The 25,748-nt window shown below is 47.4% G+C and overlaps 1 protein-coding gene across 9 annotated transcripts in view; it reads right to left on the bottom strand.

Annotated features, from left to right (window-relative positions):
- Positions 1-7,571: 7,571 nt before the first annotated feature.
- Positions 7,572-25,748, bottom strand: part of FBRSL1 (fibrosin like 1) — a 1,377,451-nt gene continuing 1,359,274 nt past the window's right edge. For 5 of the 9 annotated variants that reach the window (XM_069619989.1, XM_069619994.1, XM_069619990.1 and 2 more), the window contains exons 16-19: positions 22,828-22,911; positions 18,693-18,776; positions 17,231-17,459; positions 7,572-11,059 (exon numbers count right to left, since the gene is read on the bottom strand). In XM_069619989.1, the coding sequence (XP_069476090.1) occupies positions 9,811-11,059; positions 17,231-17,459; positions 18,693-18,776; positions 22,828-22,911 (1,646 nt within the window). In that variant the 3' untranslated portion in view covers positions 7,572-9,810. The remainder of the gene's footprint in view (positions 11,060-17,230; positions 17,460-18,692; positions 18,777-22,827; positions 22,912-25,748) is intronic. The other 4 variants (XM_069619992.1, XM_069619997.1, XM_069619995.1 and 1 more) reach the window with 3 other exon arrangements.

Here is a 25,748-nt window from a genome sequence, read left to right as displayed (position 1 = left end):
TGCCCAGCAGACAGAACCCTCCAATCTACTGACAGCCACTGCATTGGCACACCAAGATTTAAACGCAAAAGAGCCGGCAGCTCTAGCTTCCCTGTACGTTCTGCCATACTCTGGAACAATCTCCCAATCCCACTTCGGGAGACCCATCTTTCAACCTTTTCTGGAAAAAACGTAAAACTCACCCGTTTATTGAACTGTTCTGCCGGACACATCCCTACACTGCAATCTATTTTATGATACGGTTCTACCTTATACACTGTATGTAACAGAGCCTAGATGCCCAAGGGCTTTTTTGCGTGCTACTATAAATGCAAAAAATAAAATAAATAAGTACAGCAGTGATGGAGTATTTTGGGAGGAAAGATACATTTTAAAGTTACTGCAATCAAATAACACACCCAAGGTTACATTTTGAGATCTAAATGGCCCCAAATTGGGGACTTGTTTGCACCCATGCCAGAGATTAATACATCTTTTTTGTGTGTGAAGCGCTCAAGTTTTGTGCCACTAACCTTTCAAGTTAAGAGCGTGCGCAGGCTCTGGATGGTGCAACATAACGTCACTTTTTTTGGAGTCGCGTGGTTTCACTTCTACGGATAGAACAGGTTCAGGTGTGTAATGGCATTTTTTATTTACGTCTTGTTGCAAGCAATGATGCAGAGGTGTTTGAACGTGCAACCTTTTAGGTCGCTTCAACAATGGAGAGACCATTTTTATGCAACAATGAACCTCTTCGCAATTACGTCATGATGTCAAGTATACGTTTATACTCGACACTGGCATGTAATTGATGCAATGTTTATGTTTATACTGTGCCTTGTAACCAAGTTTTTAAGCAATCGTGTTTTCCTGTTCTCTGTAGCGCCCTGTTACCTTTGGGTTTGGCGTGCCATACAAAATCAATAAACAAACAAAAGACTTGCGGATCTGCAGTGACAAATCATTGCGCGCAACTGTGAAATTCTTGTTACACAAATCCAAGACGTTTCCACTTTTCAAAGCAAAGCTGTAGGACGACCTGTCATTTGGAACCGATTTGTTTTTCCTGAACCATGTTATTTGTCACCTGAATGATTTCTCTTTGCTTCTAACTGTTGTCCGCTATGCAATTTATTGCTGATATGATATATGTGATAATTTATTTATATCGCGCTCGTACACAAAGTGTTTCAGAGCGTGACAAGGCAAGGGAGGGAAACAGGGGAGAACAAAAAGATCTTACTAGGCCCAGTGACATTGAGAATGCGCAAGTGCATGGGAAAGGGAAAGGGGAAAAGTGCATGGAAGGGGAGAGTGGAAAGTGCGGAGCAGAGAAGAAACATACATAATAATAAATAAAAATAAATAGATAGTAGAGGCAATAAACAGTGTTAGTGCAGTCAGAAAGTGCTGTGTTTAAGGCAGCAGACTGGGTAAGTCTGATAAGTGCAGAAAAAAAGAGGCAAATGGGGGTCTGGGGAACTGTATGGGTACAGATACAGTCCACCAGTGCAAGGGGTGGCCAGGAGGCAGTGCAGGAGGGTGGCAGGGTGAACAGGTACCTGGGCCCAGGGAACACAGGGTGGCCAGGTGCACGGTCCAAGAGAGCAGTTCAGCAGGGGAGAGGGAGAGCGAAAGCCAAAGCAAAGAGGAAGGTCTTGAGGAGCCTCCGGAACCGGAGATGGTTCTCCTCAAGTTTTAGAGTGGCAGGGAGGCTGTTCCAAAGGGAAGTCCCAGCTCAAGACAGAGATGTACCCCCAGCTCAATTCTTTGAAAAACGACTGACCCTGAGGGAGTTAGAAGTAGATGAGCGAAGAGCTCGAGAGGGGAGGTATTTGCGCAGGGATAGCAGAAGGTATTTTCGACCCAGGCCCCAGAAAGCCTTGTGGACAATGCAGAGGTCCTCAATGCCAGTGCCTTGAAGCTTCAGTTGATGTAACCTTTATCTTGCAGTTAATGAAGCAATGATGCCCCACTCTGAGGGCATTACCAGCTGAGCGGGCAGTGGCAGCTGAGATTAGGCAGTGGGTCTCATGCTGCCGGGTGATGGCTGCGTTTCTTGGACCCTTGCCCAAATGTTTTTCAAGTGGATTGGAAGTCATTCCAGTGCCCTCTCGCAGCTGAGAGGGCACTATTACTATTAGGCAGTGAGTCTCGCAGTGCTGCCGGGGCATGGGTGAGTTTCTTGGACCGTTGGACAGTTTTTTCTAGTGGACTAGAAATTGTTCATGCACCCAAGAAAGAATATTATACCAATGAGGGCATAATATTCGGTTTAAAACTAGGAGAAACATTGGAATGTTGGGAAAAAGGATGCATGTTGGCAATGATTGCCCTCAACCCATGCATTATCTGCCATGCAACTGCCAACATTCCAGTGTTCCAATTAAGCTTTGTAGAACCCCACACGAGGCCTTAACAGGAATTAACAGCACACGCGCAGTGAGGGTGTTTAAGAAGAGATACGGGGATCCCTACTTCCCAAACTAGAAATTAAGAACTCAAGCGATAGATTATGATGGTCAAAGAACTTGTACTTGTTTATTGTTAAAAGAAAGAAGGGGTGAATATATTCGGGGTTAAGAGAGAGTTGGTTGTGGTATAATCGAACGGTAGCATGGTCATGGAGAGTGCAGCACCAGACTATCAAGAGATTGGTGAGTGAGGAAGGTGTTTTGCTGGTAGAGTACTGGGAACGTCTTTCACATTTTCCTTGCCGCCATTGTGTAGGGGTGTGGGCCACTCTTTCTTGTGTGTGTTAAGAGGGGGGAAGGGGGCTGTAGCTGTTGATGGATGATTTGTTTCGCTTTCTTGTTACCGCCATTATTTCACAAGTGACTTATGTAAGTGGTGCTGAGTTTTGCTTTTTTGCAGATTGGTGTCATCGAGGCTGGCCTTCCTAATTGCACAGCGGGTGTCCCCACACCAGCTCAAATTTGACTTCAACAGCGGACACTATTTGAAAGTTTATCAAAAACCCAAGTTGCATCTCAAGGTTGTCTGCGGATGACATCACAGGGCACATTTCGCCACCGGGCTCTTCGCACATGGCTCCACGTAGAGTGTTGTTGCTTCCTTCCTTCATTCCAAGAGGATTTGCAGTCTCCCCACCCCCTCCCCCAATTAAATGTAAGTATTGTAGCAGAGGCCATTTTCGTCGGTTCTCAAAGGTAAGTGTTGTTAACTCGGCGATGAAGGCCAGCTCATGTAAGGATGAAGCTTGATGGTTGACATTCTCCTCCAAGTGTTCTCTTCTCCAGCATTCAGCCAGAAACCTCGCGATGAAGGCCCTTGTGGCCCTGAGGCTTGCATTTCCTCCAGCTGACCAAGTCTTTTCAAAGATGGCCGCCGGGCTTATAGCCACTTCCTGAGGCATACTACTCGCCTCCCACGAGTCGCCCGATTGGTTGCAGGCTCCTTCCTATCCAATGCAGGCCCCCATAGAAGGGCTGCCTTCAAAAGGCTTGGGCTGCCCTGTCTGGGCGTGCTCGGGTCCTGGAGGATTCAGATGGACCCCAATTCTGCTTCCCTCCATCTCCGACCTTCAGATCCATCAGTGCACATAAAGCTGGCAAGCCATTCCCTCCCTCCGGCGAGTCTCCTCACTGGGCCCCACGACACATTTCGGCAACCTATACAGATTCCCCTCTTGTGCGAACGCTCCTGCGTATCTTTACCAAACACCAATTTGCCACCCTCCCCCATCTCCTATTCCCTCTTCCTCACTCACTCACTCACTCCTGTGTTTTACTCTTCTATACTGCCCTACACGGGTTATAGGTCAAATGTTCGGAAACAAAAGGATCGAATGCCTTTTTTTCCGACAGTAAAAGGACCGAAAAAAAGGATCCATTTTTTTTTTAATGGGAGGTTCCCCCCCAGTCCCCGGTTTCCCTTTTATAAAAAAGTTTTTTATACATGCTAAACTAAAAAAAATATATAAAGAAATAAATACATGTTTTAAAAAATGCGATCTTTTTTTGGTCCTTTTACTGTCGATCAAAAGGTCATTCGATCCTTTTGATTCGAACATTTGACCGGACACCCCCTACACGCTATGCCTCGCGGTCCCCCACCTCCTTGCACCTGCATAGGCACCGCCTCCACCTCCCTCATGGACTTCCTGCACCACCGCTCTTGATGGATTTTTGGCCTCATTCATCCTGATCTTAGTGACTTCCACACAGGCCTTTATCTTGATCCTCGCCTTCACTCACAGTGCCTTTCTCCTTCCTCACTGAGCAATTGCCTTTGACTTTTCACCTTGTACTGTACATGCACCTTGCAATGTCCTTCCTTATCAAAGTGTGTGTTTTACTCACTCATATGAAATTTCGAATCGGTCTACCTGCATATTGCTGTTTGCATTAGAAGGTGTGTGTTTTACTCACTCGTATGGAATTTCGAACCTGCATATGCTGTTTGCATTTAGAAGGTGTGTTTAAAGTACCGGCTTTATCTGTGCCCGTTTGGCTGCTAGTCCGCCTGGGGAGTTCTTTTGTGTCCTGTGTGGCTCTGTGTCTCCCACCCCAGGGCATCCCTCTGTCCACCCTCCCTATGGTGCTCTCCATCTCCCTTATCTATTGTAACTGCTACTCTATTACCTATCCTCCCTCCCTTTTGAAGACTGGAAGGAAAAGGTTTAAGAAGGGCCCCTTGGTCTCAAACCCAGGTCTGTCCATTGCCGACATCTATGCCAATGCTCTCTCGAGGCAGACTATTAGTGACATTCTCTTCGTCGTTCCCTCACCTGACCTATGGACTCCCCATATGGTTTCTGTCCTCTCCCCTTTCTCTTCATCCATTAATGGTGGAACCAGATGGGAGCTGCTCGTGGCACTCTTCCAATCACCCGGGTGCATCATCAATGTCTATGTGAATGGCACTAGCATGGTCCAGGGCTCTCAGCCGAACCTCCTTCTTGATCGGTGTCTTCCATCTCTCATTAACTTCCTCCCTTCTCTTGCCACTCCTCCCTCTTCAACCCCCCCATTCCCCCTAAACCCCTCCGGCGGTGGTACCTCATCCCTGTACCCCTCCTCAGAAAACTCTTAAAGGTGGCAACCAGCTTCACTTGGCTACCCTAAATTCCTGCTCTGCTGTCAAACTCTCCTCTGACATCGGTCACCTCCTTGAAGACTTTGACATCCTCGCGCTCACCAAGACATGGTTCAATGCCAGCTCGGTCACTGCTTTTGACACACTTCATCCTGAGGGCTACAAGATCCTCTCCAAGTCCAGGCCTAACTGGCCTGGACTTCAGTGTATACCGTTTCTTACAGCCTGTGGATTAACCAATGGGAATGTTCTCTCAGCATTCCAAGGATTTAAATAACCCTATTAAATCCTAGCCGCCTGTCCAGGCAAAGGGCAAGTCATCCAGGATTGTACTCTTGCCCAGATTAGGTTTATATCAGACTCCTTTACTTCCTGAAGGCCCCTAGCTTGCTCTCCCGGCATCTCCCAGTTACTGTAATCTGCGGCAAGCCTCATAACCAATGCTTCCCCCTGGCGATCGTGCTGTGTTTTGCACTGTGTGACCTCTGTCCTATAACGAAGGGTGAGCATAATCACTGCCAGCAAAAGGAATTTGGCGAAATTCACCCGTCACCAGAGCACATCCGCACTCCCCCCAATTCACAACATTTAGGCGACGTTTGCTTTTTGCCTGAAATTTTCGTTTTTATGACATTTCACGGCCCCCTAATAGGGAGATATTTTCATCTAAAAAGAAGAAAAGTAGAATTTTGCTCAGAATTCACTTCAGACATTTCATTCCCAGCACAACCTACCACCTTGCACTGAGAGGCCACGTGGTGTGCACATTCCGATCCCCAACTCTATGCATTGTGCGAGCTGGTGGAGTCTGCAGCGCTCTCCTCCGATGATCAGTGATCCACTTTACACAGCCATGCTGAAGCCGTCACCTCCAGCTTCCACCCCCAGCATCTTTCTTGCGATGGACGTTGCCAAATTAAGCCAGCAATGCCCATTATGGACCATTTGCAAACTGCAGGGCATAGGCTGCTCACGCAATGCCGGTGATTGTATTGGTCAACACCACAAGCTTTGCTTTCAAGCGCCTTAGGAGCAGGCTCCTTGCTGATCGTGTGCATTTCACATGTCCAGCAACAGTCTCTATTCACCAAACACCCCTTCAATCACAAGTGTCTTCCAACATGAAACTCCTCACCTGCAACCTAGTGCACCTCCTCATGTTTCAGCCAGCAAACCACACCTTTGGTCACACATCATTCCACCAACCCCACCACACAGCCAGTGTCAGTCTTCAGCAACCTGCCAAACCACTAACCCACGCCTCGATCCATCACCCTGCGATCACCACTTCTAGAGCAAATCACAGCTCCAGTGCTACATTGCTCCACCAACCTATGACACTGCCATTCACCTGTCCAACCTGAAACACCTCCACTCAACTACCTTCATATCTGGTCCAAGCTAACCCAGCTCTGCTTGCAATGTTCTCCACCTTGACGCCACACCATCAATCACCCCTCCTCCAACCTATGACACCGCAACTCGCACCTCTCTTCTCCATCCCTCAACGCTGCCAACCACACATCTCTTTTTCACCGTACCACTCCACCAATTACTTCTCTAACTCACCCCACATTCACTCACGTCTCATATCTCCTCCCAACCCCCGCCCCCAATTGCAGGCCGAACTACCATCCTAACTCCTCCAAACTATCCCAACCCTGCTTTCGCATCCCATTAAGACAACTGCATCTCCAGTCACAGGTCTCACCACCACGCTACAATGCCACCCGTCACTACTTTGCCAACGTAGCACACCTGCACCCACATTCACCAAGGCACAATTGCACACATGTCTCAAGCCTTGCCCGATAGTCATGCGAGTAGGCCTTCATACCCAACCCCCATCCAAGGTACAAGCCCTCAACACACCTCCTGCATACTGCTCTCAGGAATACTTTATGTAATGTGTAAATATGTAACTTGCAGCCTCAGGATCTCAATGTTAAAAATATTATTTTTCTCCATTCTCTGCTCATGGTATGTTTCCACGTTTACTCCTTCACGACCTGATAATCATCATTTAAACCAACGCTGCTCTGATGTACAGGCCCCTTACCCTAAGACTGCCTCTGCTCCGTTATTGCCTACTCTGTAAGCCATTTCTGTTCGAAATAACCAGTTCTTAAATAAAAGCAAATACTCGCCCTCCATGAACACAACCCATTGAGCTTACAAAACCTCCCAGGAGCACAACCCATCAAACCCACAGACCCCTCCAGGCTCACAACCCGATGACCCTACCAAATTAAGGTGGCTTGCCGGCACCAACCCCATGACACACTTTGGTCCCAAGGCACTCAATGGAGATCTTCTCACATTGGGTTATTGTCCAGCACTTTTCTGAGCACACAGTGGCTGGCAGGCGGCAGTCTGCAGGCCTGTTCATGTTGAATGGGGGGTGGGGGAGAGGTGGAGGTTGGAGCACATTAAAATGCAGGAAGAGGCCCCAATTCTCCACTGTTGCCCCCACCAAAAAGGCATTGGCCTTAAAGTCAACAGGAGCAGCTCAGACACACAAACACTCAACTGCCTTTTCATCGAAAATCAATGCTGTATTTAACTTCATCGAGCTACAAGGAAACCATACGTTTAAAATGTCAGGAGCGGGGAGGTGTGCAGAAGGATGAGGCCATGGTGAAAACCAGAAACAAGATGGGAAAATGAAAGCAGCTCAAGAATGGAATAACCCAAAATATATTAAACATGAATGCCGAAAATATCTTTTTTAAAAACATCCGGGACGTACAGCAACGAAACATGATAAAATAAACATGTGAAATCAGAAATAATGAACACAGTAAGTTGCATGAGGTAAAACCTGCACAAACATATTTCCATGGGGGTCCTCGGGTGCCGTTCTGGATATAATCAGAAACACTCATTTCTTTTTTTTCGCAACCACTATATTTTTTGCGCTTCAAAAACCCCTCTGTCCCTGGTATACCACATAGCTGGAGCACAAGAAGTCCACTGTTTAGAAAAAATAAATAAAAAAAAGTCCTGTTTTTTTTGCGTGCCGGCAGTTTCCCCCTAAAACAACCAAAGATAAACGAGAGAGAAAATGTGGAGAAGGACGTGTGTCAATTCAGGGTGCGTTCGACAGAAGTCCTCGCCATGGCAACATTCCCTCAAAAAATTAAATATTTTTTTTTTAAAAAGTTAAAATAAAAATCGCAGGGCTTTTTTGTTCTTGGTCAACTTTCTCGTCAGGGTGAATGCTTTCTGCACCCCATCTTCATACAGGTAAATTGTCCAGTTGGTTTTATTCCTCAGATTAGGGTGACTTCGACCCTTCATAACCACGTGCAACTGGATCGGGTTTTAGCTTGTTGGCTCGCTCTTCACCCCCCGCCCCCCACTTTCTCCCACACACACCTGCATACCTGCTGTCCTTTCTTTTTGCATAGTTGAAGTACACTTCGACCACAGTGAGTAGTGAGAGGCTGTACGGAGTGTCAGAATGTGAAAACGGGAGTCCTGTCTACAAATTAAACAGCGGGATTCTTGAAACTTTTTTTTGTCATGTTATTTTCTTTTTTTTATATAAAATCTACTACTTAAGAATGTAATATTCGGTATACATTTACAACAGAATATTTACAATTTAACATCTGATTTTTTTTTCATTTAAACAACGAGTTTCCCAAAAAATCCTCACATTTCTGCATAATATAAGGCAACAAAAAAACCCTAAACAACATTTTGTACATTATTAATATTATTTCCTTAATAATATATATCTGTAACTCCGGTTCTAAAAGTACCAAGGTAAGTGATCAGCCGCCCACAATGGGAGGTACTAAACTATTTTCATAAATAATTAAGAAACCCTGGGTGCACATCCTGCTTTGTGGGCAAACAATTATGAACGCAAAACTGAGCTAAAACCAAAGAAAAAAATGATTTTTTTTCCAGTGAATAAAGAGCACCAAAAAAAAATAAAAAAAATAAAAGTACAAACCCCTTAAAAATGTTGCTCACATTCAGGAAACATGTACAAACTTTTTACTGTAATCAGCATCCCAGCAGAGAAAGAACGATTTTGTTTATCTCAACACTGCCTATAAATTAATTTACTGTTTCAAATAGGAAATGCAGCCCAGATATGCTTGCATTTTGGCTGGAGTTCCACCTCCTAATCCCCTTCTGACCAGGGCTTTTTTTTTTGTTCCACCAAGGATATTTAAAAAAAAATAAATAAATAAAAAAAAAATATTATATATATATATATTTGGCCACCAAATCAGTGCACTCATCAGTTCTAAAGCGACACTTGCATAATCTTGGTGTTACTTTTGTAAGTTGTGGATAGCATGAGGGTTCGCCTCACTGGAGAGGGCTTCTTCAGTGCAAACCCGCAGTGTGACCGCACGAGTGAGTCACATTTATTTCCTGAATCCCCCACTGTAAGAATGAAGGACGGGCACCCATCGCCGCCCAAACTTTATTTTTTATAACAAGTAACTCGTACCTGTTGCCAAAGGGTAGGACCAAAATAAGACACCAGCAGGTGGAGAAGAAAAGCGAAACTCCAGCCACAAAAATAACCACAACCTTTTGGTTGGCCGTCTCCTTTGAGCAAGTTTGCCTGCTTGTGTTACATTTTGACACTCCCCCACTCCCCCCCCCCCCATCCTTCCACATTGGACACAACTGTGCTTGCGTTGTCTAAAAATGTACATTGATAAAAGAAAAAATGGATGCAGTGCATTTTGCAAAACAAAGTCTCATATCTACAGCAAAATTAAAAATGTATTCTTCGAATCTGGACTACCTCGCTTCAACTTCTTTTGGGTTCCTGGAGGGGGAATAATCCCGTGATTCAGAGTTTGTGAGTGGGGTAGTCCTTCGAGGCGAGGTGGGCCTAGTGTTACTGGCAGGTACCAAAGGGGGAGGGGCACTAAGGGCAGCTGTTGGCGGGGTCCTGTTCAAAATCCCATTGTGCATAGCTGAGGAGGGGCTCAGTCTGGGGTAATGCATCCCACTTAAGTGGGGCATGAAGGAAGGGAGGTGGGCCAGATGGCTCTCCATCGGGGAAGAGTGCAAGTGGTGCATCCGGGCGCGCTCAATCTCATTGCGCAAGTGCAAGCGCTCCTGCTCCCTCTCATCGGCTTGCCGCAGACGTTCCTGTTCGCGGCGTGCCTCCAAGAGGTGCTCATGGTTATAGTCGTGGGGCTCTCGGTCTCGGTAGGCCCGTTCGTGGTCAAAAAAGCCAGCTGCCGTGGCTGGAAACCTGTGCATGGCATCAGCTGCCCGGAGCTGGAAGTCCATCCGCCGCTGCAAGTCCAAGTTCCGGTAGGCATCTCGGAGCGGATCCCGCATGGGATCCCACGTGAAACCGGGAGGTGGCAACCGGTCTCGGCTCTGCAACGCGTTCATGCTGAAAAGTGGATTCATCATCCTGGAGCGATCCAGGGCATTCATGGCGCTCATCTGGTGGACGTTGCTCATTGACAAGGGCATGGCACCTGTCATTGACTGATGCAGCTGCAGTCCGTGCATGGATGAAGGCGGCGGATGCTCCACTGCCCTGGAATGATGAGAAGGCTCCGACCCCACCACCAGGACATCGGACTCCTCTTTGCGCTCCTCCTTCACCTTGATATCGTTCTTCATCTTCAGAAGCTCGCTGGGAAGGTCTGGCTTCCGCTCCACGTCCTTGTTCATTAGATTGCTAAGCTTGAGGCTCTCGCTGAGGGCGGCTTTGCTATACGGCGAGACGGACTGGATGACGGGCTTAGTGTTGTCCTCCACCAGCCGCTTTTCATTGATGGAAGGGTCTTTTGCCGGAGAGCGGCTCTCCTTAATTTTCTGTTCTGTTGGGGTGGGGGCCCTTAGCCGTTCCAGGAGGTCTCTTTCCGGCTCCTTGGGTCGTTCCCGCTCAACCATGCTGCTCAGTCTGAGGGAGTCGTTGGAGTTTTGGCTATTGCTGCGGATGAGGTTACTGATTTGGTGACTCACTGGAGCCGATGCAGGGGACGAACGATTTGAATGATGCCGGCTTCTGTCCAGGATCTCCCTACAAGAAAAAAAAGGAAAATACATTTGTATAGCCTTTTGTAGAATTCAAGTTTAGTTCATCAGTAGAATGCATTAGTTATTTGAGGGTATTACAGCTAACATACGCTACAAAGACATGCATGTAGACATGGCTATAGGTTTAGTTCCTGCAGGGGAATCCAGCACGTCGTATCAAGGCGATTTTCAATAGCGTGGTTCCATTGTACCTACAGTGTAGCGTTTACGCTAATAATTGAACCTCGGTGTCTGCAGGTTTGGGGTACTCACCATATGAATACATTGTAAATGATACGTTTTTATCGCTAGCATTTTAGCTTTTCCATCAGCACTTACGGCATTGTCAGATGAGCGAATTGAGGCACAGGGAAGTAAAATGATTGGGTCAAGTGGTAAGGGAAGTAAAATGATTGGGTCAAGTGGTAAGGGAAGTAAAATGATTGGGTCAAGTGGTAAGCGAAGTAAAATGATTGGGTCAAGTGGTAAGGGAAGTAAAATGATTGGGTCAAGTGGTAAGGGAAGTAAAATGATTGGGTCAAGTGGTAAGGGAAGTAAAATGATTGGGTCAAGTGGTAAGGGAAGTAAAATGATTGGGTCAAGTGGTAAGGGAAGTAAAATGATTGGGTCAAGTGGTAAGCGAAGTAAAATGATTGGGTCAAGTGGTAAGGGAAGTAAAATGATTGGGTCAAGTGGTAAGGGAAGTAAAATGATTGGGTCAAGTGGTAAGCGAAGTAAAATGATTGGGTCAAGTGGTAAGGGAAGTAAAATGATTGGGTCAAGTGGTAAGGGAAGTAAAATGATTGGGTCAAGTGGTAAGGGAAGTAAAATGATTGGGTCAAGTGGTAAGGGAAGTAAAATGATTGGGTCAAGTGGTAAAGATGGCTTTAATAAGTCAAATCTCTCGTGTCCAGAGCAGGCAAACGCAGCCAATAGACCAAGTCTCCTTAGAGACTGGTTGCCTTTCACAGTTCTCTGAGCAGGGCACGTGTGCTCTACACATGTGCCACTCACGCACACCGACTTTTCAGGCTTTTTAGTTCACCAAGTAAGCAATGCAAAACCTACCCGCTGGAAAACACGCCTCAGATCCCGAATCGTTCATAAAACTGACCTTCTGGAAAATTGCCAGTTTGCTTTGTTCAGTTTGCAGCACTTGCCCCCCTACGCCGAGGTTACCTTTGCAAATTGCATGTTTTTTTTGGTCTGTATTGCACTTTGTTCACACCATCTGCACATGCGTTATTGGAAGTCATTTCTAATCGAAGTGCACATCCCAGTTCTTCAAATAACTACAAACAAGCATTGGCATTGCCAAATGGTTTGGCTTTTGGGGACGCATAGGAAAGGCATTTGCCAAGCACCGACATAGTGGTATTAACTGGCCATCGATGGTAGCAGCTGCAAATAACGGGGTATATAATAGCGGTAAGAAGGCACATGCCGGATACTTCTACACAAGCTAAAACTGTTTTGCTTTTGCCAATGCTTGTTTTTAACAGTGACAGACACGCATAGCGCCTATAATAAGAGTGGCTGAAGGCAGACCAGATAGACATTTTTATTGCACCAGTAGCTTGTTTACCGCTCCCCTTCAGTCATTAACTCTCCGAGGACTGCTTTGAAGAAAGACATTGCAGGCCCTTGAACACAAAGGTTGAAGGTAATGCTTGATATGGTTAGCTCAAAGAGCAGCAAGGAGGATGTGTTTTTAGCATGGCCATGGGCAGTTAAACACCTACATGCTTTGTGTCCCTCCTAATTTGCCATTGCACCCTAGCTGTACTCTAATGTAATAGTTGTTGGCTTATAGGTGGCGCATTAGCACCAGCTAATAGCCAAAGCTAAAAATAAACTCCTTGTGGCCAGGCTCGGACTGGCCTATAGGGCAATGCCGCACCAAAAACGCTAGTGTGGGCCATTTTTTCTTGTCAATGTGGACTACTTTTTTTGTCCAATTTGGGACATTTGAATGAGTTACTTCACCATGCGACAAAGTAGATTGACCAGTGTTGCTGAATACATATTCTTTAAAATGCACAATTTCCATCACATTTTATCAAAAAACTCCCCCCTGGGTACTAGTCGAACAGTGTCACAAAAGGAATGAATTGTCATTTGAAACGGTGGGCCCTTTTTTCATTGGTACCCGAGACGTTTTTATGCCCCTTTCAGGGGAGCAGAGTACGCGGGTGCTCTGTGGCACGGGCGCCCACCAGCAGAATGAACTCGGGGTTGAGAGGCCCCCCCAAGGCGGAGAGAAGAGACGCAGTATGGATGGCCCTTTGTTTTGGGCTTCATACATACTGTGTCTCTCTCTGGCACAGTTAAAGATGCAAATATTTCCAACTAGGCTTTCCCCCTCTAGGCCTCATATTGGTGGATGGTCCTGGAGGGGAGGGTTTAAGGGGAACTAGAAGCTTCTGATGTTTTGCTTCCGGTTCGCCCGTGTTTAAGGCAGAAGCAGCAGGCTCACGGGACAACGTCAGCCGGAGCAGAGAGCACCACGTTTTGAAGCAGCAGGTAATTTTTTTTTCCTTTTCCATTAGGGCCCTCTTCCCTTCTCCCTCAGCCACCCGACCGCCGTTCTTTTATTTGCCCAACACACCCACCCCCTTTCCCAGTTCTACATCTGTGCCTCCATTTCTAAAAATCGTTTTGAGTTGGGAATACTTCTACATCTGTGCACCCCTCTTGCTCAGCATCTGTGCCTCCATCCATTTTGGGTTGGGTGTACTTCTGTGCAACCTCTTGGCAAGGGGGGTGCACAGATGTAGAGGTACACCCAACCCACAACGATTTTTAGAAATTGAGGCACAGATGCAAAAAAGGCTCTTGCTTTGCATCTGAACCTCAATTTCTAAAAATCGTTTTCGGTTGGATCTATTTGTACTTCTGTGCACCCCTCTTGCTTTGCACCTGTGCCTCCATCTTTAAAAAATCGTTTTGGGGTGGGTGTATTTGTACATCTGTGCAGCCCTCTTGCTTGGCCTCGATTTTTAAAAATCGTTTTGGGTTGGGTGTATTTGTACATCTTAGAACCCATCTTGCTTTGCATCTGTACCTCCATTTTAAAAATTGTTTTGGTTGGGTGTACTTTGACATCTGTGCACCTTTAACTATCGCAGATTTGCAAGGTGGCGCTTTGCGAGCTCTTTGAGTTGTAAATGGTTCCATCATGCATATGAAAGGTTCTGCCACAGATAAAAGAAATGTGTTTGAAACCTGCGCTACTTAACGATCTGCAGTCTGTGACTTGGGGGAAACTGGCAGTGCCTGAATGTCCGAACTGAGCCAAATCAATGGTCCCCGACACCCCCCATCAATTCTGAAATTGTCCTGTTAGCTGCTTATTTTCAGAGTGCTAAGACCACCCCTGTGAGGTCAGAAAGCTCTCCCCTCCGCATGCCCTGCATTTCCTGGTCCCCCGCCTTTCCACAATGGTATCGCTACCCCGTGCCTTTTTTAATTTGCCAATGACTAGTCTGTGTTTCTAACTTGTGGATATGTAAACTGTTAACAATGCATTTATATGCTTCATATTTTCTCTAGATGCTAGTGTGAAACAGTGGCTTCCGTGTTTTTCTTTCTTGCAGTTGTATGCCAGTCAGACGTTTTCTGAGACATTATACCTAGCAGCGACCGCTTTACCCAAGTCCCCTGGAAAAGACGCATCTGAAACCCCAAAGCGATCATGGAGAGGTTTATTACAGTAACCCCTGCTAGACCAAAGCAGAGGCCCCATGTGTCTGACAAAGCAATCGTAGCAATTTCAAGCTCCACAGTTGCATCAAACTGCCAGGCACAACGTGTGGAAATATACCAGATGCACCTACAGCCATGTGATGTTGGCAGCGGCAATGTGAACAGGGGTACGAACGTTGCAGCAGTGCCGTCGTTGGGCCACCTCACGCAGATGAGGGATAACAGAAGTGCGCTGGTGAATATCTTGACCAGATTGTTGGCTTTAGCTCAGCAAGGTCTTGCAATTCGGGGCCATACGTACAAGGACTCTAGTCTAAAGGCAATTCTGTCGCTTTGTGGCAAAGATGTCCCAGAAGTGCAAACTTGGCTTCAAAGAACAGAGTACAAATGGATGTTGCATGACATTAAAGGAAATGCTGGCAATTAGGTCACATAATTTGCTCCGTGGCCTGATGAGATTCATGATGCAAAATTATTTTCTATTATTTGAGATGAGACTGCCGATGTGTCAATAAAAGAGCAGGTCCCTGTAGTGTTTCGCACTGCAAAAGAGGATCTTCGGGTAGAGATTTCTTTGGGCTTTTATCGAACGTCTAGCACTACATCACAAACTGCCATTTTAAAAGATGTTCTCCTGAGGTTTGGCTAAAAAAATTGAAAACTGTCAGGGGCAGTGCTTTGATGGTGCTTCCAATATGGCTGGACATCTATATTGGTTTGCAGACATTGGTACAGGATGTGGAACCGCAAGCTATTTATGTGCACTGTTTTGCACACAATCTGAACTTAGTAGTTCAGGATGTAGCTTTGGGAATTGACAAGTTCAGGGATCATTTTTCTTTTTGTAAGGGACTTTATTGGGTTCATTCAAAATGCCCCAAAACGCCTTGCTTGTTGTTAGCGTTGTCAAGAGGAAGGTGTCAAACTGCTTCCAGTCTGTCCGACCTGATGGACAGTTCCAGCAAAATCTTTGAAGACTGTGCTCGCTAACTACAATTCTGTAATAGAATTTCTGCGACTTGCAGCCAGTGCCCACCACGAAGCGGGAGCAAAAGCCCATGGGCTGATCTTGCAGCTCCACAAACTCCGACTTCATCTTCTTTACATGGTATTTTCCTGTGTTGAAACTGTGAACAGTGCTCTACCGAAGATCAATGTAAGGTTCCATGAAGCCTTGGTTATGATTGAAAACCTTAAGACCATAATTGCACAACTGCGTGAGAGATTTGAAGACTTCTTCTCAAAAACCACATCAGCAGGCGATGATTTAGATGTGGACCTAGAGGAGCATTTTGTGCAGAGAGGAGCCAGGAAAAACACACAGCGCCTGGATGAAGGGTCCGTTCCCCATGTTTTCCAGTCTCCCAAAGACCTCTACAGACAAGGTTATTATGAACTCATGGACCGTACATTGGTAGCTTTGACAGAAGGCATCAATACAACTGCATGCAAGCATATAGTTTACATAGAAACATTTGTTACAATGAACGCCACCAGTGAAAATTTGTATAAGACTGACTTCCATGAATGCAATCTAGACCTACATTGTACAAGTTCAAGGAACATATTTCTGAGGGATACGACTCTGGTTACGTGTTTTCAGGATGTCTTGGACTTGTTCCAAGGTGAAAGGGGTCGTCCTATGCAGAATTTGTGCCCAGAACTGGCACGACTACTTCAAATTGCAGTAACTATCCCTGTATCCTCTTGTTCTTTGGAGCATTCTTTTTCTTACCTTTGGTGCATCAAAACATATCTGAGAGCTAAAATGGGCCAAGCACGATTACACGCTGTTGCTTTGCTGCATGGACACAAAGATGAAGCTGCACATCTGGATGTTGAAGCCATTGCAGATTCATTTATTCAACTAGCTGTTGTCCGTAAATATACATTTTGCATGCGGAAGGTGCTGCAATGAAAACAGCTCAGCTGTTCTCCCGGCTGGCCAATCCACAGGAGCACTAGTGGGAGTTTCTTTGATTTGTTGAGGTTTTACTGGGCTACGGCTCCACACACATCTTGCTAAGTAAATAGAAGAGGAGGATGCTGGGTATCTGCTCCCTAATATTAGAAATAAGTGACCTGTGTATTGTTTGACTATACTATTCTGAATGCTCATACATTATTTTTTACAAAATATACATATATAAACAAAGGTGAGCATTTTTGTGTGTTTCTATTTGAGTATAAAAGCCACTACAATGCAAGTGGTTTGCTGAAACTGCAGCAAAGATACTGATAGCATCTAATGTTAATCGATGTCACCTATATTTGGGCACCCCCCCGGGAAATTCATAAGTCAGCTCCCCTGGCCCCAGTCCGACCCGGTCTAACTATTGGCTCCGAAAGGCTCCCAAAGGCTGCCACGTGACGGGCAAGACACTGGCTCTCTACTTACTGAACTTTGAGAGACAAAGGCCTTTTGGGAAATGTAGTTCTCGGTGTAATAAAAAACCCCCTGCCGTCTTACCGCTCTTTGTCGCGCTCATCTTTATTCATGGAGAGATCTCGCTTGTCCGCCTCTCTTTCTCGGTCATGATTGGTCGCGGAGGAGCAGCGCTCGGACTCTGCGGGCTTGGGCCATTGGGGTGGCGTCGGGAAGGAAGACGGTGTGCGATGGAGCCGGTTCCAGGGCTCCTGCGGGTTGGTGAAGCTCTGGAGGCTTGGCCCTTCTTTGTGAGCAAAGAGGCTGTTGTGAGCTGCAAGGGGCAAATGGACAAGCGAACAGCTGGTTAGTGTGAAACAGAAAAATTAAGTATTTTCAAAGCATTTTTAATTCTTAAAATAAATGCTAAATCTTGGAATAAAGTACTAAATATTTCTTTCATGGTGGCCCGAAAAACGGCCACGTGTAATGCCACACAATGGTGCCCTGGAAAACAGTCAGGGAAGCAACCAGGACAAGCGCAAAATAACCAACTGCCTACCACATACCACCAACCCACCCCCCACTAATTATACAGGATCCAAATGCACCCATGGACTGCCAATGACAATGCCTATTCGTGTGTGACTGCTACCAGGGTGCCCAGTTCTCACGAGCAAATCGTTAACCTGCAAAACGAGCGTGGGAAAAAAAGATGCGTTGTTATTGGCCAATGAGGATCTCCTCTCCCATGAGATTACAAGGATACAACTGCACAAGGCAGTGCCATCTACCCCAACATTTACCAGAGGCCTTAGCTCCTCAGCAAGTTATTTTGAGACGGAGAACAAAAGCAGAGACTGCTGTGAACTTTAATAAAAGGGACTGATTTAGAAACAAACGGGCAAACAGGAAATGGCACGCACAATATTAACACAACTTCCTTTGCTTCGCTTGGCGTTAGCGCTCTCGCTGTCTACTTGAATTTATGTGGTGTGGCATTGCCTTAAAGGGAAAGCTCATGATAGGAACATGTCTATGGCTGCTGTAAGCATCTAAAGGTGGCCTTGCTTTTAGAATGCAAATTCAGGGAAGCAGGCCTATAGTGATTGGCGTCTGCCCTACCTTTCCTGTCACTGTAAATGTAGAGGCAGAACGGCCATAACAGAAGGGGCACACAGGTCCAACTCCCCAGCCCTGTGGGAAGGGTCGCTCCCTCTGAACCATAAATATCTTTCCCCAATTACTACATTTTTGTATGGCCTTTGGATAAGAAAAAACAAAATCGTACCACACTCTCCGATGCGAAGATCCGAGAGGCTCGTGTGTTGAGCAATAGTGACACGAGCGGCACCGAGTTCAGCCTGCCCCGTGGGGAGAGCCTTGGCGTGTCACAAGGCCACCGGAATTATGTTGCGGCACCCTCTTGGGTAGATGCATGGGCAGGAAGAGGAAGACATAACACTAGCCCCGGCCACATGGCTCTCAACCCTGACTGGCCAATCAGAACGCAGGGGTTTCCCAAGCCCAGTTTTTGATTGGTGGGCAGAACACAGCCAGTACTTACATAGAGCATGACTGCCTAATCCTCCAAAGGCACTGCTGCCTAAGCTTCCAAGGCCGCTGTAGGCGCTCGACCTGCTAAAGGCATCTGGAAAGGCAAACAGGGAGCAGCGATTTAGCAGGATTCCAGCCAAGAGTACTGGCGAATGAAACACCCTCCTCCCCGCTCCCCCGCCTGGACCCCCCCCCACACCACAAGCCCTACAATCGCCCTTTGTGGTCCACAGCTCTCGTGGCGAGACTTTTGTGCACCCAACATTACAAAGTTAAATGAGGGAAGAGCAGTGGAAAGTACGGGGGACTAACACTGCACACATCCCGTAAATATCACTAAAGGACCTAAAAATGTCCCTTCACACGACCTAAAAGCTCCCAGGCAGGCTGCCCTTTGAGGACATTCAGAGTGCTCCCAGTGAATCCCAATATGCTAGATGGCCACCCTGGGATAGATTGCAAGAGACCCTCAGATAGCCCCCAACAGATGCATATATAGCACTTGGTCACCCTCACATGCCCCCTTGACCCAATCAATCACCAGAAGGACCCCCAAAAACCATAGCATCACTTGGTCCCCTCATCCATGTACAGATCCTCACATGTCCCGCCACCAATATTAACGTAGCACCCAAATAAACCCCACAGGTTCACAGAATAGCAGAGTCCCGGAATTGTCCCGCAGCAGACCCCCTGACAGGCCAGACCAAGCAATGTTCTGCAGATACACCCCCCCCCCCCCCAGAGGAACTCACCTTACAGCCCCCTGACAGCAGAGTCGCCAAGAACACCCTGCAGAACTTCCCCCTCCGATAGATGTCCCCATGTAGACGGTCCCTAGTGGGACTGCCTGCTCCCCAGCCTCCAAATAGACATCCCCCAGCAGAGCCTCAGACAGCTTGAAATGGCCAACAAGAGCGAGGCTGCAGACAGCCTCATGGAACATCAGACGCACAGAAACGCGTGTATATACACACACACACACACACACACACACACTAGGAACAGCAAGATGTGTAAGACTTCTACTGGGGTCCATCGGCAGGCAGGAAAACACGAGACAGAGCAAGCCTTATTTGGTGACTTTTGGGACACCTCACTGTGAACTGCTACAACAGGACCATATCATACGTCCAGCTGAGCTCTCACAAGCTCCAACCACAGCAGCAAGCGTTTTTCAGTCCTTCCAAACCTTTTGCACTGTAACAAACAGTGCTCCAGATAGGATTTGGCATTGGAAGTATTTTACCCCGTTTTTTCAAGTTGGGAGTAAAATGATTTTTTAAGGAGTAAAAACAGAAGACCAATTCCCAACGAGAGTATTTTATAAGCAAGTAAAAATATGTTTTAAATGAAAAACAAATGTTTTCGTAATGTTTATTTCTTTGCACCGAGTTATTCGTGCACATGAAAAGATATAGGTTTCCTTCTTCCAATCGGGCATTTAAAATAGTAGTTTCTTCCTGTGGTACTATGTGCACTTCTGGTCCAAACACATCCATGGAGCTGCAATGGTGAAAGCTGGGGCACAAGGACCTACGTGTATGTTTCCTATTATTCTTTGCGAGTATTTTTACTCTCGATTTTTTTGTTTTGGGAAGTATTTGCCAATTTTTTTAGGGTAAAAGTGGCCAATAGACCCCTTTATCTGTAGGGCTGGTGACAATAGCAACACTCAATGTCAAGCAGGGGGTCCTGGTTTTCAAGTCAGAAGAGCAGCGCAGCGCGACACTGCTAACCGGGTGTCATTCTCAGTCCTCATCTTCTTGGTGTGAAAGGCATCATCGCTTGTAATGTTGATGAAACTTTCCTCTTATGAAAAGAACGTGGGCCTCCTGCAAAGGAAACATTTTCCCGTTCCACCCCACTGCTCAGATGGCATCAAAAGAACAGGGAAGCCCTGACCTGCTTTACGGACTAGACCCGGAATCCCTTGTAGGCTCTTTGAAAGCAACAGAGCACAGAGTCATGACAAAAATGGCGAGTTGTGAAGGATAACTGAGTTTTAAATGTCAGTCTGAATAATCATCAAACTGCGGCGTTCTGAAGGAACGGCATTCCAGAGTCTAGGAGCTTGTACTGAGAATCTTTGGTCTGCTCTACTTTTGGATGTAGATGGACGAAGACCAGACAAGAAAACAATGACCGAAGGAGCAGAGGCGTCTCTTCTGCAAATATTGGGCACAAACGTAAAGGAGAGGGCAGGGAGGTGGGGGTTTAGGTCCATGTACCCTTTTAAAAGGTAAGACAATAAGTCTTTAAAAGGCATGTTGGACCAGCTTTAACTGGGTGCCTGAAATGTCCTTGGTTAAAGCAAAAAATATGCGGTTGCACCCTTAGATCCCAGGCTGGCCGGTTTCCGACGAAAGCATGATCTTGAAAGACACTTGCGCTAACATAATGAATGCAACATACGCGATGCAAGGGATTTTCTCAGATGCAAAGTGGAATTCCGAGTACCTCCAAGCAAGCAATGGCAGTGGGGAGGAGCGGTATACCCAATCAACATCGATCCTTGGAGCTTTCGAGGCCAGGTGACATCAGTGGCCTTCTTCGCATCACAAGCCTCCTCACTGACGAGTGAGGAACTCAACAGGGCTCCACTCAATAGTCGGACTCAGCATGATGCCAGCGTGGGCACTGGCTGTGCGTTCGGCAAGTTCAGTTTGAGATCCACAGTGCGCAGAAGGGTACCTTTGAGAACACACATGCTGGTAAATCTAACAAAATCTGAAGAAATTGCCATTTTCAAATAATGGAAAATGATGTCTGAGGAGTTTGAGCCAGAGAAGTCAGGATGTGATGGGAGCATCATTGAGGATACATTTTTTTTTTAAAAAAGGACCCACAGCCATGAAATCCAACACACACAGGACAAAAAACAAGGGAATACATCCACACATGTGGAACAGAGGCAAGGCTTATGGGGAAATACTTGTTCCTTGCCACAAAAAGGCCAAGCAGGGCAGAAACCAGTTCCGCATTGAGCCACTCTAGCAACATTTATTTTAGGCTGGCACACGGCCTGGGGGGAGTGCATTCTAAGAGAGGACTAACACAGCGACCCATGGGTCAATCGACACAGTGGTGATGTGGATCACGTCTTCACACCGCAACCTCCCAGTGCGGCTCATTCTCCAGTTGGTTGACGTGAGTTTTCTATGACATCACACCGGTACAGCAGCGGCGGAATACTGCAAGCAGCAACCAGCGTGCTACACAAGAGTTCTTGCAGCAGCTTCTCTGGGAGTCTGCTGCATTCTGCACCGTGCCCCCATGCGAGCGCAGAGCACGCTCTTTTAAGGAGTAGTAAAATTGGTGGGTATATGGCTTTGGAAAACAGAAAAACATCCTGCATACTCAAATCCCCTTGCACCCACACTAATAAGTGTACGGAAACAGAAACAGCCTCGCAGACATCGCAGGTTGCATTCCACCCCAAAGCATTGCAGGGTAAAGGGCGGCCTGTGATGGCGATATCCTCCCCTGGAAAAACGGCATATATTTTTAAGACAATTATTACAGTATTTATTGAGCACAGACCTAGCTTCGAGAAGCCAGTTCTTGGAATCTTCTATTGGTTGCAACCGAAAACACCCTAACTTGACCTATAATGGGCCGCAGGGGAGCCACAATGCCTGTGCATTTTTGTATAGGCTGCTTGTGTAAATGCGCAAAGGCATTTCTCTAGGAAAAAGTGCCACGCGGAACTAAACCATAGCCTGTGCAAGTGGACCTAGAATCCCTCAGGTGAGAGCACGTCCTGTGGCTTCTCTGCCCCCTTCTGAATGGCGGCCCCCCCGTTCCTATGCCGCTACTGAACATTTGGACATAGGCTGAGCTGAAGGGCTTGCAATGTGGCACTAGGAAGTGACATTGGCAGATTGTCTTACCTGGCATCAGTATTCCAGCATGCATCTGTTCAACACTGTAAGATTCCAAGAAACCACCACTCTGCCCACCAGCAGCTGCAGGTCAGCTCTGGCAGAGGGGCGCTGGAGCACTGCAGTAGGCAGAGGGGTGATGGAAGCTGGTAGGCAGACCTGGCCTCAACTACCCAGCAATGGTCACAGACACAGTTCTGGGCCAAGTCAGCAAGTTACAGACCACACATGCCCAGTAGGACGGAAGGCGAGGGTACTTACGCTTACCTGCCAGGTGGCTGGTGGGCAGGAAGCTGCTGTGATGAGACGATGGTCCGTAGGGTGACGCGGCAGGATGGGAGGACCCTGAAAACAAGAGAAGCGAGACATGGGTTAGTGAGACTGTTTACCTTTGTGGTGCCCTCTCTTCGAACCCTAGTGCCTGAATGCAGCCCGGAGAGCAGCGTACAGCAGTGCAGAGGCACGTGGAGGCCGCCTGCAGTGGACGACTGCTGCGTGTGGACGTATTGGCACCGGAACAGGCAGACATTTTAACTGGAATAGTAGCTCAAAGGCGAGCTTTAAAGGGAGGAAGCTGAAGTTATGGCTAGGGTGACCAGACGTCCCGGTTTTGCTGGGACTTTCCCGGTATTTGGTACTCTGTCCCCCTTTTTCAAGATTATGTTCCCATTGGAAACTGCAGTGGTCCCAGTTTTTGGCAGTAGGTCTCCATAGCCAACAGGCAGGCAGGAAGGCACAATCTCACACCGAAGAAAAGCTGCATTTTACAACTTAATGTTTCTTTGGACAGTAACACTTAACACCCCCCCCCCCTTCTCCTGCTTGACAGCCACTTTCAAGAGTTACTCCTACTTTTATGTTAGTTGCTTTGTCCCGGTTTTTTTACTTTATAAATCTGGTCACCGTAGTTATGGCTAAATTGTCAACCCCTGAACCCGAAGACTGCAGCCATACGCCCAGCTTCTCCGCTTGACAGTTTATCTGAGTGACCCAGCACACGCGTTGCATTAAGTCGCATCAAAAAATGGATGTTGCTGTGTTTTACCGCTGCCTTGTGTGGGAGACCTTCGGGGCGCACACTGGCTCTAACGAACAGAATAAGACAATCCGACCTGCGCGCAAGTGCCAGCCCGGGCTCGTCTAGGTGAATGGAGACTGGCAGCGCCCTCCGCCGTCCCCAATCCGGACTGCAAGCTCCACCTGAAGAGACAGCCCACAAAGACCTCCAAGCAGAGCGCATACATCCCACTGACACGCAGCAGCTCTCCCGGGGAGAGCCCGCGGGCGCGCGCCTGTCACCCGGTTATTAAGTGCGCCTTGCGCGGCGCAGCGCGGCATCTGTCTCGCCGACAGCAGGTGCGCGATAAGGGCCATCGCCGGGGGAACACGGGTGCTCGGTGGAGGCGATGATTCACGCCGGCGGCGGCGGCACGCGTGCTCCATCAGGCGAGACGGATGCGTCCGATAGCAAAGGGTGCGCGGTGGATCCATCTCCTGGCGTCTGCGTGCCCTGCGGCCTCCTGATAGCGCCCTGGCTCCTGGCGATAGCGCACGAGATGGATAGCAATGGCATGGGGGCGCCACAGATCTCTGCCAGAATTGAGGACCCCTCCCCCCCATTTTGCCTGCGGATGTTACAGTCTGGACTGGTGGTAATTGACTATGGATGCGGGAGTGAGGCGCTTGGAACCTGGTTTTCCCACTTGATCCATGTCCACGTCCCCTGACTCTCCAGTCATCTCCCAGTGCCTCGGATCCAGTATTTATGGAAGCTGGAAGTGGCTGGCAACAGACTGAGCACCATGTGACAATCAGTGGACGTCTGCATGTCCCCGCCCGCCTTTGCGGATAAGGAGGGTTGGGGCAGAGGTGTGGCCGCAGTGCTGGTTCATTTTATAGGCCGACATTTATGCTTTCAACCCCAGCACGGGGGTATGTTTCCTCTAAACCCCTTTCAAAATCGCCAAACCCAAAAGTAGCAGCAAGATTTTCCAATTTAGGAATTGAGAAACCCGCCAAGTGCCACCTGAGGTCTTGCCAAGCACAGTCCTCTGCGTTAACTGAACGCACACGCGGTTTGGAGAAGGCTGCGAGGAAATGCGTTCAAGGAGAAAACACTGACGCTGAACTGGAATAGAGCGATATCTGGCTTATTCCAAATGTCAGGTCCTGTTAAAAGCACAGGCAACATATGAGCAGATGGAGTGGGGGCAGGAAGACAAGGGCTTGTAGCATGCAGTGCAGTGTATCCCGGGAGGATCGCTCAGTGGCAACGTGCTCGCCTTGGAAGCAAGACGACAGGAAGCAACACAGGTTCGATCCCCAGGTCCGAGCAGGGTATTTAAGCGCATTATAAATATGCAACTAAGACAACAACAAAAAACAATTCTGTAACACTGCCTCGATGCCCCCGGGCTGTGCGAGTGCTTTAAAAATGCAAAAAAATAGTGTGCTTTTGTGAGATTGAGTGTACAGAGTATGTGAACGGTGCATGTGTGGTGTCAGAAGGGAGCAATGCGAAGACGGCATCCGAGCAACGGGAAGGCAGCCGAGCAATGGGAAGATGTGAAGACAGTGGAGTGGGTTTCATGTGCATGGTCTGGAATTGAGACTGGAGGACTTTTTTTGCAGGATCTTATTAAGTCGCGCTAGGGGGCTAACCCTGGCCTGCATTCAGACTTGCTAAACCCCGGTACAATCTACAAATGCATCATAAAGCACACTTTCCATGGCAACTTTTAAGCTCATTTAAGGGCACCTAGGTGGTTGTAAGGGCTGCCAGCAAAGGGATGGCTATGGGTGCAGCGCAAGTGGATTGGCAAAGGCAACAGTGTGGGCTGTGTTGGGTACTGTGAGTCAGCCTACCTGATCGCCCAATTTCCCTCTGTCATCCACAGTTTGAAGCCTTTTGCCCATTCAAAAACACCACCACTCGTGACTAATCAACTTCCAGGGCACCAGTGGTCCAGAGATGAATATCGGTTCCTAAACCATCAATCAGTCCCACACCTCTAGTACACCAGAAGGGATCCAAACAGATTGGAATACAAGTGAATAAGACCTCCTTGTCCAATTTTGGTAACGTGTACGGAACGGCAGGCTCATCTCCGCAAGGTTGTGGATCGTTAGTTGTAACACAGCAAAAATACAATTATTACCCAATGATAAAAGGGACTGTCCAG

Source organism: Ambystoma mexicanum, chromosome 10 (genome assembly GCF_040938575.1).
Source record: "Ambystoma mexicanum isolate Mex_15411 chromosome 10, UKY_AmexF1_1, whole genome shotgun sequence".
Lineage (NCBI taxonomy): Eukaryota > Metazoa > Chordata > Amphibia > Caudata > Ambystomatidae > Ambystoma > Ambystoma mexicanum.
Note: the sequence above shows the minus strand (reverse complement) of the source record. Positions and strands in the feature narration are given on the sequence as shown.